Source organism: Anolis sagrei, chromosome 10 (genome assembly GCF_037176765.1).
Source record: "Anolis sagrei isolate rAnoSag1 chromosome 10, rAnoSag1.mat, whole genome shotgun sequence".
Lineage (NCBI taxonomy): Eukaryota > Metazoa > Chordata > Lepidosauria > Squamata > Dactyloidae > Anolis > Anolis sagrei.
This window is the reverse complement of record NC_090030.1, coordinates 4412052-4428070: the sequence shown is the minus strand read 5'-3', so window position 1 is coordinate 4428070 and position 16019 is coordinate 4412052. Positions and strand designations below refer to the sequence as shown.

General features: G+C 43.8%; 1 protein-coding gene across 6 annotated transcripts in view; it reads right to left on the bottom strand.

Annotated features, from left to right (window-relative positions):
* Positions 1-16019, bottom strand: part of GRIA3 (glutamate ionotropic receptor AMPA type subunit 3) — a 261418-nt gene that overhangs the window by 92760 nt on the left and 152639 nt on the right. For all 6 annotated transcript variants that reach the window (XM_060756402.2, XM_060756404.2, XM_060756403.2 and 3 more), the window contains exons 5-7: positions 15240-15293; positions 7350-7511; positions 340-507 (exon numbers count right to left, since the gene is read on the bottom strand). In XM_060756402.2, coding sequence (XP_060612385.1) covers positions 340-507; positions 7350-7511; positions 15240-15293 — 384 coding nt within the window. The remainder of the gene's footprint in view (positions 1-339; positions 508-7349; positions 7512-15239; positions 15294-16019) is intronic.

Genomic DNA, 16019 nt, shown 5'->3' with positions numbered 1-16019 from the left:
TGACTTATGGTAACCCTATCACACCATTTTCCTGGCTTGTTATTCAGAGCGAGCTTGTTATGGCCTTTCTTTTAGGCTTGCCCAGGACCATCCTATGGATTTCCACAGCTGATCAGTTATTAAAATCCTGGTCTCAGATTCCAAGTTCAAAACTCAAGCAACTATAATATGCGGACTCCCATCTCTGATTTAAAAGCAACATAAAGGCAGCTGGCACTGTACATATGGCTTTATGCTGCACATAACAGTGGAGTACGTTTTCAGTTGTCCCCTCTTATATATCTAATCTATATTGTTGACAATACATTATGATGTAGCAGTTCGCTTTTTTGCCCTTACCATTTTGAGTGCTCTTTCTATATCGATTCCTTGGCTCCAAGGCACAGCTGGGTTCGCTAAGCAGTCTCCAGCGCTGCCTCTCCGGGAGACGTCGACTCGCTGCCTCCGCAGATACCGGAAAGCTTCCGCTATGACTAGGATGGCATCGTGGGTCAATGCAGATGTGTACTAGAAAGAGACAACGCAAAGAAGACAGCTTGACAAGTTGTGTCTGGGGAACTCCATGTGATGGTTCCATTAAACACCACAACCAATCCTTGAAAGACATCAAGCATCATTTTGCAAGGACCAGAGGACCAAGCTATCTATGTGTCTCACTTGCAGAGAACTGTTCTCTGCATTAACTGTTCTCTGATTTTGAAGAAGGAATCAGGAAACCCTCCGGATATTGACGGACTGCAGCTCTCAGCAGCCTTTCCAAGAAAGTACATGGTGAGGAATGTTGGACATTCCAACCCAGAAACAGCTGGTTGGTTAGAGTCTCCCTCTTATCTCATCTCATATGGCACTTAAATCACTTAAACAAAGACCATGGGGCATTGCCTTCTGTGCACTATGTTCTCACTCATATGTTTCTTGTTCCCCAAGCACCCTGAGCATACATTATGCTGGGCCTCTCCATGAACCAAATTATCTTAAGAACTTGACTGTGGTGAAATATCATTGCCTGTTCTCCACAGCAAGTGCAATATCATTCCCATCTGAAGTGCCAGAACTCCTTGTTGGCAGTGGCCACCCCCAGCTCCTTCAAGGTCAAGTCAGTCCCTTCAAGAATACCATCCATCTTGTCCTTGGTCAGCACTTCTTCCTTTTTACATTCCATTTTCCCCAGCATCATTGTCTTCTCCAAGCTTTCCTGTCTTCTCATGATGTGGTCAAAGTACTTCATCTTCGCCTCTACTATCCTTCCCTCCAATGAGCAGTCGAGCTTTATGTCCTGAAGTATGGACTGGTTCGATCTTCTTGTGGTCCAAGGTACTCTCCAAATTTTCCTCCAACACCACAGTTCAAAAGCATCTATCTTCCTTCGCTCAGCCTTCCTTCGCATCCATAGGTATGCGGATCTTCGTTACCAGTGTGATGTTTCTCGACTATTTTGTTGAGATTGGTCATTGCTCTCCTCCCAAGATGTAAACGTCTTTTGATGTCCTGGCTGTAGTCTGCGTCTGCAGTCATCTTTGCACCTAGAAATACAAAGTCTGCCCACTGCCTCCACATTTTCTCCCTCTATTTGCCAGTTAACAATCAGTTTGGTTGCCATCATCTGATGTTTCACTGCAACCCAGCCTTTACCCTTTCTTCTTTCACCTTGGTTATCAGGTTCCTCAGATCCTCCTTGCTTTTGGCCATCAAAGTGGTATCATCTGCATATCTAAGGTTGTTCATGTTTCTCCCAGCATTTTTAACCCCAGCCTTGGATTCGTCAAGCCCCGTATGTCGCATGATGTGTTCTGCATACAAGTTGAATAGGTAGGACGAGAGTACACAACCCTGCTGTACTCCTTTCCCAATCTTTAGGAAGAGCTTGAAAACTTGGTTGTTCCAGTGTGCCTTCAATGACTGAATGAACAATAATCCTTGACCTGACCAAACCATGCAAAAATGCACTTTATTTTACCTGCTAGTACAATTAAATCCTATTTTTGTCCCTCGGATCCCCTGTCCAGATACATTACATTGCTCTCTCACACAGTATTTTTAAACTTTTAATCTTTGCAAACGGCCCTGCCCACTGTGATATTTTTTCCTCTTTTTTGTGTTCAATTATTGTGATTTTATATTGTTTGTTGTGCTTATTGATATTGTTTCTTGTATTTTATTTATTTATTTTCTTTATATTTTACTGTTGTATTCCTATCTATATAAATAAAAATGTAATGTAAGTTTGTGGGATTAACAGAACTCAAAAACCACTGGATGAATTGACACCAAATTTGGACACAAGGCACCTAACAACCCAATGTATGTCCTTCACTCAAAAAAATTGATTTTGTCATTTGGGAGTTGTAGTTGCTGGGATTTATAGTTCACCTACAATCAAAGAGCATTCTGAACCCCATCAAGGATGGAATTGAACCAAACTTGGGACACAGTTCTCCCATGTTGTTGTTCATTCGTTCAGTTGTCTCTGACTCTTCGTGACCTCATGGACCAGCCCACGCCAGAGCTCCCTGTGGGCCGTCACCACCCCCAGCTCCTTCAAGGTCAGTCCAGTCACTTCAAGGATGCCATCCATCCATCTTGCCCTTGGTCAGCCCCTCTTCCTTTTGCCTTCCACTTTCCCCAGCATAATTGTCTTCTCTAGGCTTTGCTGTCTCCTCATGATGTGGCCAAAGTACTTCAACTTTGTCTCTACTCTCCTTCCCTCCAGTGAGCAGCCGGGCTTTCTTTCCTGGAGGATGGACTGGTTGGATCTTCTTGCAGTCCAAGGCACTCTCAGAACTTTCCTCCAAGTTCTCCCATGACCAGCAGAAAATACTGGAAGGGTTTGGTGGGCATTGACCTTGAGTTTTGGATTTGTAGTTCACCTACATCCAGAGATCACTGTGGAATCAAACAATGATGAATCTGGACCAAACTGTACACTAATACTCAATATGCCCAAATATGAACACTGGTAGAGTTTGGGGAAAATAGAATCTTGACATTTGGGAGTTCTAGTTGCTGGGATTTATAGTTCACCTAAAATCACAGAGCATTCTGAACCCCACCAACGATGGAATTGAACCAAACTTGGTACACAGTTCTCCCATGACCAACAGAAAATACTGAAAGGGTTTGGTGGGCATTGACCTTGAGTTTTGGATTTGTAGTCCACCTACATCCAGAGACCACTGTGGACTCAAACAATGATGAATCTGGACCAAACTCTACACGAACACCCAATATGCCCAAATGTGAACACTGGTGGAGTTTGAGGAAAATAGAATCTTGACATTTGGGAGTTGTAGTTGCTGGGATTTATAGTTCACCTACAATCACAGAGCATTTTGAACCCCACCAATGATAGAATTGGGCCAAACCTCCCACACAGAACCCCCATGTGGGCCACAGCAACGCATGGCAGGGGACGGCTAGTGTTGTATATTTGTATTGCTGTATTGTTGGGCTTGGCCTCATGTAAGCTGCCCCGAGTTCCCTTGGGGAGATGGTGGCAGGCTATAAATAAATTTATTATTATTATTATTATTATTATTATTATTATTATTATTATTATCTTGAACCAGTCTGTTGTTCCATGCTCTCTTACTGTTGCTACTTGGTCGTTATGCAAGGTGACTTGGTATCTCCATCCCACCAAGAATTAAGATACTGCTCCTTCAGTCCTTGTTACAATCTCCTCCCTTCTTTCCTCCCTTCCTTCTTTCCTTTGCTTAAAAATTAGGTAGCCGAAACAGGCTGCCCAATGTTCAGTGTATAGAAACCATAAATTATACCTCTCTGGACAGTATTTCCTATCAACTTAGATATGTAGCTGGCACTCCATCTATTTATTTACTTTTCTGTAAGGAAACAACAAACAAAAGGCAGCACTTCGTCCGTTTTCTCATATGGTTTGAAATTACAGTTGCTGCCGAGGCCATAAATCAGATAAGCGTCCCATTCAGAGGAAAGGTATAAGGTCCCCAAATGGCATTTTTTGGCCAATAAATTATATTTATCTCAGAATATGAGGCAAAAACCTCGTCGCATTTAGAAATTTGTTTACCTTCTGTAGAAATTGCTTTTCTGTGTTCTCCATCCTGATCTTCATAGAATTGTGAACTGGATGAAATTAGATAGCTGGAGGGACTCAAATTGGTTTATTGAGTCTTTGCTTGTTTTCTGGATTTTTTTCTTTCTTTCTCCAGTCAATAGTCTTAACAATTAAAATGTGTATTGTCGAAGGCTTTCATGGCCAGAATCACTGGGTTGTTGCAGGTTTTTCAGGCTATATGGCCATGTTCTAGAAGCATTCTTCCTAGAGGGTCGTTCCCAGATGGTGAATTTATTTATTTATTTTATTTCAAAGTTTTATATACTGAGCTTCTCACCTCATTAGAGGGACTCAGCCCGGTTTCCAACCATAAAAACACATACAATCGGTAAAATATCAAAATACACATTACAATAAAACATTTTAAAAGCACATATATTTAAAACTACAGTGGTCAGTCGTCATACTAAAATCGAATATACACCATCTTCCATCCAGATCATTGTCTCATTCTTCGAAAGCCTGTCTCCATAACCACGACTTCACCTGTTTCCTGAATGTCAGGATTGTTGGGGCGGTTCTAACCTCTGGCGGGAGAGAGTTCCAGAGTCGCGGGGCCACTACCGAGAAGGCCCTGTCCCTCGTCCCCACCAGCTGCGCTTGTGAGGCCGGCGGGACCGAGAGCAGGGCCTCTCCAGATGATCTTAGTAATCTTGATGGTTCGTAGGGGAGAAGCTGGGAGACGCCTGCTCGGACCCCTGGCCTTTGACCTGTGGGGTCCCGCAAGGCTCCATTCTGTCTCCCATGCTTTTTAACATCTACATGAAACCGCTGGGAGAAGTCATTCGGAGTTTTGGAGTTAGGTGCCATCTCTACGCAGATGACACATAACTCTACTACTCTTTTCCACCTAACTCCAAGGAAGCCCCTCGGGTGCTGGACGAGTGCCTGGCCGCTGTGGCTGTCTGGATGAGGAGGAACAAGCTGAGGATCAATCCCGACAAGACAGAGGTCCTCCTGGTCGACCGTAAACCGGATCGGGGTATAGGGTGGCAACCTGTGCTGGACGGGGTTGCACTCCCCCTGAAGTCACAGGTCTGCAGCTTGGGAGTCCTCCTGGACTCATCACTTACGCTTGAGGCTCAGGCGTCAGCGGTGGCCGGGAGGACCTTTGCACAATTAAGACTCGTGCGCCAACTGCAACCATACCTCGTGAAGACGGTTCTGGCCAGGGTGGTCCATGCCTTAGTCACCTCCAAATTGGATTACTGTAATGCGCTTTACAACTGCCAGGCCATCAAATACTAATCAAAGTGGCCAACTGAAACATTCACACCTACCCCCAACAGACAAGAATTCTTTCTCCCACCCTGGACTTTCCACAGATATATAAACCCAATTTTCCTAGTTTCTAACAGACCTCATTACCTCTGAGGATACATGCCATAGATGCAGGCGAAACGTCAGGAGAGAATGCTTCTAGAACATGGCCATATAGCCCGAAAAACCTACAACAAGCCAATTAAAATGTGAACAAACTTAGGACGGTATGCACTGCATATCCCATTTCTCAGGCTTCGATCTGAGATGGAGCAGGGCTTTTTATTCAGCCATTCAGTCCGTCATACACTTAATTTATGTCTTGTCTTTCCTCTGAACTCATGCTCCACGCGGGGAACAATAATATAGAGCAAATAAAACACAATGCATCAACTGAAAAAACGACTGCTCAACATATACTAAAACTTTACCAGTGACAAAGATAGAAGACGTAAACAGCATCCATCAGCTGAAATGCAGTTCACCATCAAGATGGTCTAACATTCCCAAGCCTGCCTTAATCTAGTAGTATTGTCTGCCAATGGCAAAAGAACAAAGATGAAGCTGTTAGGCTATTTAAATGCTGGCCAACATCAGAGGCCGGAACAGAAACCCAAAGGCACATCTACACTGTAGAATTAATGCAGTTCGATACCTGAACTGCCATGGCTCAATGCATCTACACTCTTTAGCAGAGAAGAGAAAAGGTTGGGCTTTAGCACAGCAGTTAACCGCCAGCTGTAGTAAATCTGAACCGAAAGGTTGACAGTTCGAAGCCTGGGTCAAGGTGAGCTCCTTACCCAGATTCTGCCTACCTAGCAGTTCCGAAAACAGCAGTAAGTAGATAAATAGGTACCACTTAAGCAGGGAGATATTTTAAGGCACTCATAAGGAAATGCCAGGGGGTTGCAGTGGTCTCAGGAAGTTAGTGAAGGTACTGTGAATCCCATCAGCTATGGTCCACCCCCCCAAATTGCATCAGGATGTAGAGTGGGTCAAGAGGGAACTGTATGCCAAGTTTGGTCCTGATAATTCATTGGTGTGGGTTGTAGTGGTCTCTGGAAGTGAAGGTACTGCATATCCCATCATCCATAGTCCGTAGTCCCCCAAACTGCACCAGGACATAAAGTGGGTAATGGGGGCTCTGTGTGCCAACTTTGCTCTTTATCCATCATTTGTGGTGGTTGCAGTGGTCTCAGGAAGTGAGGGAAGGTACTACAAGTTCTACTGTCCATGATCCACCCTCCTCCAAACCACACTAGGCTGTAGAGTGGGTCAAGTTTGGTCCAAGTTTGGTCTCGAATAGTCATTGGTGAAGGGCGCAGTGGTCTCTGGAAGTGAAGGTACTGCATGTCCCATCCATGTTCCATAGTCCCTCAAACCACACCAAGACATAAAGTGGGTGCCAAGTTTGCCCTTTATCCATAATTTGTGGTGGTCGCAGCTGTCTCAGGAAGTGAGGGAAGGTACTACAAGTCCCATTGTCCATGATCCGTCCTCCTCCAAACTGCACTAGGATGAAGCGTGGGTCAAGGGGGCTCTGTGGTCCATGTTTGGTCTTGTATAGTAATTGGTGAAGGGCGCAGTAGTCTCTGGAAGTGAAGGTACTGCATATCCCATCATCCATGGTCCATAGTCCCCCAAACTGCACCAGGACATAAAGTGGGTCTGTGTGCCAAGTTTGGTCCTGACCTGTCATTGGTGGGGGTTGCAGTGGTCTCAGGAAGTTAGTGAAGGTACTGCGAATCCCATCATCCATGGTCCATCCTCCAAATTGCTCCAGGATGTAGAGTGGGTCAAGGGGGCTCTGTGGTCCAAGTTTGGTGTTGAACAGTCATTGATGACACAGTGGTCTCAGGAAGAGAGTGTTGGTACTACAAGTCCCAGCATCCTTCATCACTGCTTATGTTGGCAAGGACATGTTTTCCATCTTAATTTAGGATAAATACTATTTTCTTACCCATTCTTGGACTACACAACGACACTTACGTACCTTTAGTGGAGAATTTTTGGCTTCCGGGAATTCCCGTTCATCGAGTCTCACCCAGCGCTGCATGAATTGCTGGACCATTGGGTTTTCGGTATTAACGATCTGAAATCCGGTGACGTTTGCACCTCCTTGCACCACTTTGTCCAGGGAAATGTCTGTAAAACCCTGGAAAGATAAGGAAACATATTAGACATATCACGGTATATTCAAGCTCTATTCCACATTTTGTGCACTTCAAGAAAAGTTAAAATTTTATCTTGCTAGATTTATATGCTCACCATAAACTTTAAGCAAAAGGAGGACAATTTTAAAAAATATGAACCCAAACTAGGCTAAAGCAGAGACAAGGAATAAATATGTTGCCGAAGGCTTTCATGGCCAGAATCACTGGGTTGCTGTGAGTTTCTGGGCTGCCTGGCTATGTTCCGGAAGCATTCTCTCCTGATGTTTCGCCCACATCTATGGCAGGCATTCTCAGAAGTTGTGAAGTCTGTTGGAAACTAGACAAGTGGGGTTTATATATCTGTGGAATGATGTCCAGGGTGGGAGAAAGGATTCTTGTCTGCTCGAGGCAACTGTGAATGTTACAATTGGCCACCTTGCTTATAGAATCATAGAATCAAAGAGTTGGAAGAGACCTCCTGGGCCATCCAGTCCAACCCCATTCTGCCAAGAAGCAGGAATATTGCATTCAAATCACCCCTGACAGATGGCCATCCAGCCTCTGTTTAAAAGCTTCCAAAGAAGGAGCCTCCACCACACTCCGGGGCAGAGAGTTCCACTGCTGAACGGCTCTCACAGTCAGGAAGTTCTTCCTCGTGTTCAGATGGAATCTCCTCTCTTGTAGTTTGAAGCCATTGTTCCGTGTCCTAGTCTCCAAGGAAACAGAAAACAAGCTTGCTCCCTCCTCCCTGTTGCATTGAGTATCCTTGCAGCTTCAAGGCTTGGCTGCTTCCTGCCTGTGTAATTATATCCAGGGTGGGAGAAAGAACTCTTTGTCTGCTTGGGGCAACTGGGCTCTACAGGCCAATGGATACTCCACCATATACATCAGAAGAGCCTAAATAATAATAATAATAATAATAATAATAATAATAATAATAATAATAATACAAAATTAATGATTTCATAGCATTGAGCCATGGCAGTTAATGTGGTGTCAAACTGCATTAATTCTGAAGTAAGCACTTTCAGACTTCTTGAGTCATAGGTAAAGGTAAACATTTTCCCCTGACATTAAGTCTAGTTGTGTCCAACTCTGCGGGTTCGTGCTCTATTTATAAGCCAAAGAGCCGGCGTTGTCTGTAGACACCTCCAAGGTCATGTGGCTGGCATGACTGCATGGAGCGCCGTTACCTTCCTGCTGGAGCAGTACCTATTGATCTACTCAAATTTGCATGTTTTTGAACTGGTAGTTTGGCAGAAGCTGGGACTAACAGCAGGAGCTCATGCCGCTTCCTGAATTCAAACTTGAAATCTTTCAATCAGCAAGTTTAGCAGCTCAGTGGTTTAATCGACTGAGCTACCCAGGACTCCGTCTTGAGTCTTACAATTATATAAGATATAGCTCTTTGTGTAATTGTTGTACTCCAGGCCAGGAAAGCCCTCTGACTTTAAACACTACATAGCTGAGTAAAAATGCAAGCAGTTTATTGAAGTTATTTTAAAAGCAGTAGCAGTAAAAAAGCAATCCATAAAAAATAGGAAAATCCAATTAGATAGAAATAAAAGTAGAAACAAATAGTCCAGGAAATTAGTCCATCAGAGTTCACGAAAAGGAAATGCTGAAACTTACAAGGTAAAACCCCAAAACTTGAATCATGAATCAAACAAGGCAAGGCTTTCAGGGACCTGGGAAGAAGTCTTGACTCAATTCCAACATTGCTTCGTCTGGCTACAGATTCTGTATTTGGCACTTTTATCCCCTAATCTACTCTATATCCAAAGCAGCCAGGAGCAGATTTTGGTTCAGCCTTGACTCTGTTATCGATCTCTCTCTCAGTCTGGCAGAGCGCCTGAGAGCTTGGTTTGTTTGTCTGTGCTGATTGAAAGTATTCTCCTATCTACTGGCTCATTAATTTCTGCAGCCCAAGTACTGAGTTTTTCTCAGGCTCAAAGCCTTGGGAATTCTCTGGTAGCAATTCAGGACCTCTTCCAGGGACCACACCATAATCCCCAAACCCTTTAAGAACATTCTCATCAGAAAAGTCACTTTGAACAAGAATCCCATTGTCATTCTCTGCATCTAGAGCAACCTCATCATTAGAAACATCATTAGATATGTGCTGGTACAGCTGTACCAGGAGCTCCAATTTTGTTTGCTTTGCATTTAATATTTGTTGCAGTCCTAAGTTTCAGGGACTCTGCAGATAGGTGGCTTCTTTTGGCTGCAATCATAGGGCAAGCCACCTGTCAATTATCATTAGGTTCCCTGGTCCCGCCCCTTTTTGAGTTTTGGAGGGAATAGGAGCCTTTTTGAGTCAGTCCACACAGAGAAGCCTTTCGCACAGGACATATAACAAAGAGCTCATATAGAAAGCTTTGTCTTCTACGGCTTGGCCGGGGAGATATACAGCCTACACCTTACAGCTTGGCCGGGGAGAAAAGGCCCCACAGCTTGGCTGTGGATTTTGCAGCCTTACAGCTCCTTTGCTGAGGGACTTCAGCCAGCCATTACAGCAACCTGAATTCCTTCTTTTCCCCTGGAAGTCTACAAAGCTCTGCTTGGTAAGGGTCGCTCGCGGAAGCCAGACGCAGTTGGTACCAGGTGCAGGGGCTCCACGCCAACAGAGGCAAGTACAGACTTCCCAGATTGGAAGTTAAGGATTTCCCCATTAGCTTTTATATTGTTATGAAGATAGTGCCTGTTCCCTGTGGACAAGATTGCAAGAGCCTATAGACTGTTAAGAAAGCTTTAAAGTACCTGTTTGTTTTTCATCAATAAAGAACTTTGTTGGACTTACTTTAAGCCTCTACAGAACTTTGTTTTGGGGAGGTCCAAGGGCCTTTAATCTGAGGCAGTCCTGGCGTCCCGTTGGGCACACAGAATTTATGTCCTGTCTATAGTCATATGCACAGGCCCAGCGTGTGACAGCACAAGATACATGAACCTCATTGTCACTCCCAACATCCAGAGTACCCTGATCATTAGACACAATCATAGGCTGAACTCCATAAGTAATCTCCAGAAACATCCTCACATGAAATCAGCAAACATTTGCAATATTGGTGCCGTGCATCTTCAGGCAACAACTATTAGTACAGCAAGAGAAACAGTGCCATGGAGGTTATCTGGTTATCTGGTTAACCAAACTCTCAGGCGCTCTGCCAGACTGAGAGAGAGATTGATAACAGAGTCAAGGCTGAAACAAAATCTGGAACAATCAGCCCACCAATAAGAATCAGGAAATCCAGGTTCCAGGCAGAGTTGCCAATTTGAATATACAAAATGCAGAGTGATTTTGAACACACACAAAAAATGACAGCGCACCACTGGGCACAGACAAGGGATTTTGGCCTGCATCAATAGGAGTATAGTGTCTAGATCCAGGGAAGTCATGCTCCCCATGCTCTATTCCGCTTTGGTTAGACCACACCTGGAATATTGTGTCCAATTCTGGGCACCACAATTCAAGAGAGATATTGACAAGCTGGAATGTGTCCAGAGGAGGACAACTAAAATGATCAAGGGTCTGGAGAACAAGCCCTATGAGGAGCGGCTTAGGGAACTGGGCATGTTTAACCTGAAGAAGAGAAGGCTGAGAGGAGACATGATAGCCATGTATAAATATGTGAGAGGAAGCCACAGGGAGGAGGAGGGAGCAAGCTTGTTTTCTGCTTCCCTGGAGACTAGGACACGGAGCAATGGCTTCAAACTACAAGAGAGGAGATTCCATCTGAACATGAGGAAGAACTTCCTGACTGTGAGAGCCGTTCAGCAGTGGAACTCTCTGCCCTGGAGTGTGGTGGAGGCTCCTTCTTTGGAGGCTTTTAAACAGAGGCTGGATGTCCATCTGTCAGGGGTGATTTGAATGCAATATTCCTGCTTCTTGGCAGAATGGAGTTGGACTGGATGGCCCAGGAGTTCTCTTCCAACTCTTTGATTCTATGATTCTATGAAAGAAGCATATGATGTTCTGACTTTGCATCACAATGCTTTAGCATAAATCCTTCCCAACGGTGACCTTGCAAAGGAAAAGAATAACTTTGCAAGGAGTCCGCTTTGGCTTTGCGGAATTGTCAGGTAGAAGGCAGGGGACTCTGCGAAGGAGCCGTCTCTTCACAATGCTAAAAGCTTGCAATTGTTGCGGGATCAAATGCCTGAGGAACCTCTTGCACGCAAAGTGCAGAGGAGTCGCTTGATTAAAAAAAAAACCCTACTATAATAGGAAACACTTGGGGGGAAAAACCCTTGTTATAAAATGTATTTCAAAAATAGATAGACCTGAGGCACACTGCGCCTAGTTACCGGATACAGAACAAGTTCATTCTCTCTCCCCTTTTCCCTAGAATAAGCTTTAGATGTACTGCCAGGATTGAACAAATGAATGGTTAAGCAGCCTGGCGACTTGACTATAGAATTATGGATTATCTTGGCTCTTTGTAACAACTGTAAAGTAACCAAGCATAATGTCATATCTCCCCACAGTGGGTTTGTGTTATTAAAAAGAGATTTGGATTATTGACAGTATAATTTGAGAAGAAATACAAACGATGCATTAAGTTGAAATGATTACGGCAAGAAAGCTTCTACAGCGGTGTTTCTCAACCTTCTGAATGCCGTGACTCCTTAATACAGTTCCTCATGTTGTGGGGACCCCCAACCATAACATTATTTTTGTTTGTTTATTTATTTACAACATTTAGATGCCGCTGCTCTCACCCCTAAGGGGACTCAGAGCGGCTTACAAGATATATATACATACAATATATTATATTATTAGCATTGTACAATATCAGTATTAAATATTACTATATTGTACTATACCATTATATTGTAATATTATTAGTATTTATTTATTTATTGTGTCACCAGCAACCATTGTATTACAATTCTAACAGAGCAAAACAAACACACAGATTAAAAAGAAAAAGGAAAAAAAACACACAGATTTTGCAAATTTGGTATTTGGTTAAATGTCCTTTGACCAGTATCTGGCCACTTGGAGTGCCTCTGGGGTTGCCGCAAGAAGGTCCTCCATGTTGCATGTGCAGGGCTCAGGTTGCATTGCAGCAGGTGGTCAGTGGTTTGCTCTTCTCCGCACTCGCATGCCAAGGATTCCACCCAGTAGCCCCATTTATTAAGATTGGCTCTGCATCTCGTGGTGCCAGAGCGCAGTCTGTTCAGCGCCTTCCAAGTTGCCCCATCTTCTGAGTGCCCAGGGGGGAGCACAAATACCCAATATGCCCAAATCTGAATACTGGTGGGGCTTGGGGGGGGGGATTGATTTTGTAATTTGGGGGTTGTAATTGCTGGGATTTAAAGTTCAGCTACAATCAAAGAGCAGTATGAACCCCACCAAGGATGGAATTGATCCAAACTTAGCACACAGAACTCCCATGACCAACATAAAACATTGGAAGCGTTTGGTGGGCATTGACCTTGAGTTTTGGAGTTGTACTTCACCTACATCCAGACAGCACTGTGGACTCAAACAATGATGGATCTGGATCGAACTTGGCACGAATACTCAATATGACCAAATGTGAACATTGGTGGGGTTTGGGGAAAAGAGACCTTGCTATTTGGGAGTTGTAATTGCTGGGATTTATAGTTCAGCGATAATCAAAGAGCATTATGAACCCCACCAAGGATGGAATTGATCCAAACTTGGCACACAGAACTCCCACAACCAACAGAAAATACTGGAAAGGTTTTGTGGGCATTGAGTTTTGGAGTTGTAGTTCACCTACATCCAGAGAGCACTGTGGACTCAAACAGTGATGGATCTAGACCAAACTTGGCACAAATACTAAATATGCCCAAATGTGAACTTCGATGGAGTTTGGGGAAAGATAGACCTTGACATTTGGGAGTTGAAGTTGCTGGGATTTATAGTTCACCTACAATCAAAGAGCATTCTGAATCCCACCAACGATAGATATGGGCCAAACTTCCCACACAGAATCCCCATGACCAACAGAAAATACTGTATTTTCTGATAGTATTTGGTGACCTCTCTGAAACCCCCTCATGACCCCCCCCCTCAGGTCCCAATCCCCAGGTTAAGAAATGCTGTTCTACAGGAAAGCATCAATTGAAGATAAACACTAACCATGAAGCCCCATCTATTGCATTCTTTTAAAGCTACCTTCATTGACAACCATTTTCTGGCCAGGGTTCAAAGAACTACTTTAGATATACTACAATTCTTACACATGTTCAGTGGAAATGTCTAAAGCCCCTCATAAATGCTAAGTAGAGAAATCTTAACTAAGTGTTTACGAAGACGTTCTTGTGGGTTTTTTCGGGCTATAGGGCCATGTTCTAGAGGCATTTCTCCTGACGTTTCGCCTGCATCTATGGCAAGCATCCTCAGAGGTAGTGAGGTCTGTTGGAATTAGGACAATGGGTTTATATATCTGTGGAATGGCTGGGGTGGGGCAAAGAGCTTTTCTCTGCTGGAGCTAGGTGTGAATGTTTCAACTGACCACCTTCATTAGCATTTGAAGGCCTGGCTGAGCCTGGGAAAATCTTTTGTTGAGAGGTGTTAAGATGTGCCTGGTTGTTTCCTCTCTGCTGTTTTGCTGTTGTAATTTTAGAGTTTTTTAATACTTGTAGCCAGATTTTGTTCATTTTCATGGTCTCAACATGGTCTCAACACCTCTCAACAAAAGATTTTCCCAGGCTCAGCCAGGCCTTCAAATGCTAATGAAGGTGGTCAGTTGAAACATTCACACCTAGCTCCAGCAGAGAAGAGCTCTTTGCCCCACCCCAGGCATTCCACAGATATATAAACTCATTGTCCTAATTCCAACAGACCTCACTACCTCTGAGGATGCTTGCCATAGATGCAGGCGAAACGTGAGGAGAAATGCCTCTAGAACATGGCCCTATAGCCCGAAAAAAACCCACAAGAATCTAGTGATTCCAGCCATGAAAGTCTTCAACAATACATTGTTTATGAAGAGCTTCAGAAGCTACTACCCATCACAATATATTGGGACTTCCCATTATGAAGCTTCGTTATGAGCAGAGGCGGCCCTAGGTAATTTTCAACAGTAAGCAAACAGTATTTTGGTGCCCCCCACAACCAATCATTGATATATATTTTCTGTTCGTCGTGGGAGTTCTGTGTGCCATATTTGGTTCAATTCCATCATTTGTGGAGTTCAGAATGCTCTTTGATTGTAGGTGAACTATACATCCCAGTAACTACACTTGCCGCACTTGCTCCCTTGCCTGGCCCGCTTTGGGTCCGGAGGCATGCCTGAAGACCCCGGCGTGTGCACCAAAAGTCACCTCTTCTCCTGACTTTCTCCTTAGCCATTGGGACCGAGAGAGAGAGAGAGAGAGAGAGAGAGGTGGAGATGCCCACCTTTCCTGAAGGTAGGCGCAAAAACAAAGGAGGGAGCGGAGGTGGGAGATCCCTCCAACTAGAGGGTCTCTCTCTCTCTCTCTCTTGGCGCTCCTCAAGTGGCGGTCGAGGGACATTTACAGAGGCGCCTCTGCGCCCCTGGCAAAAAAAAGTGTTCTGCGACCGCTTACTTCGCGTAATGGACGAGCCGCCCCTGGTTATGAGCCCTGTTGTTTTGTGTGGCCAAAGGAATGGATTTTGCTTAGAGATGGCAGACTCTGGGAATGTCAACATTGTGATTTAAGATATGGGTGGCATGGTTATCTTTGGTACAATAAAGGTAAAGCAAATCCAAAATCTAAATAAGTTGTCTTACCAGGTTTGCAAGCATGTAGTGGTAACTTCTCGAATTTTTATTGAGGATTGCAACCTGTAGAAAGAAAGCAAAAAAGATGCATCACTTGACAGAAGAAATTACAGTTTTGGTTCCTGGGTTTTAAAGGTCATTTCTTAATTAGTTCTATCATAAAACATGGAAAAGTTTATTAAACTGTCAGAACTTTGTTTTGTGGGAAGGGACATCATCCTGCAGTAGATTTTGCTATAGTTTTCCAATGAATATCTCATCATACAGTCTCAACTAATTTTGCTATAGTTTTCCAATGAATAGAGTCTCAACCAATTCAACCATAGTTTGTGACAGCCACAAAACTGAAGTTACTGGAGAACAACAACTTTCAAAGTAAGGTAAAGAAAAAGTTTCCCCTTGACATTAAGTCCAGTCGTGTCCAACTCTGGAAGTTGCTGCTCATCTCCATTTCTAAGCCGCAGAGCCAGGATTGTCCACAGACACCTCCAAGGTCATTTGGCTGGAATGACTGCATGGAGTGCTGTTAGTAAGCACCACACAATTAAACAGGAAGTAACACTTTCAAATCAGGAACAGAAAATACCTCAAATTTTGTTATATAATGTTATGTTACTTTATGACTAGCTGTCCTGCCATATGTTGCTGTGGCCCAGTCTATGTATGTGTTTTGTGTGTGTGTGTATATGTGTATATGTGTGTATTTGCGTATATATGTGGTTTTGCTCAGGCGTTGTAATGTCTTCTTTGGTTTTTTTTGCTTTTAAGTCTCTTCTGCTGTGTTTTTCA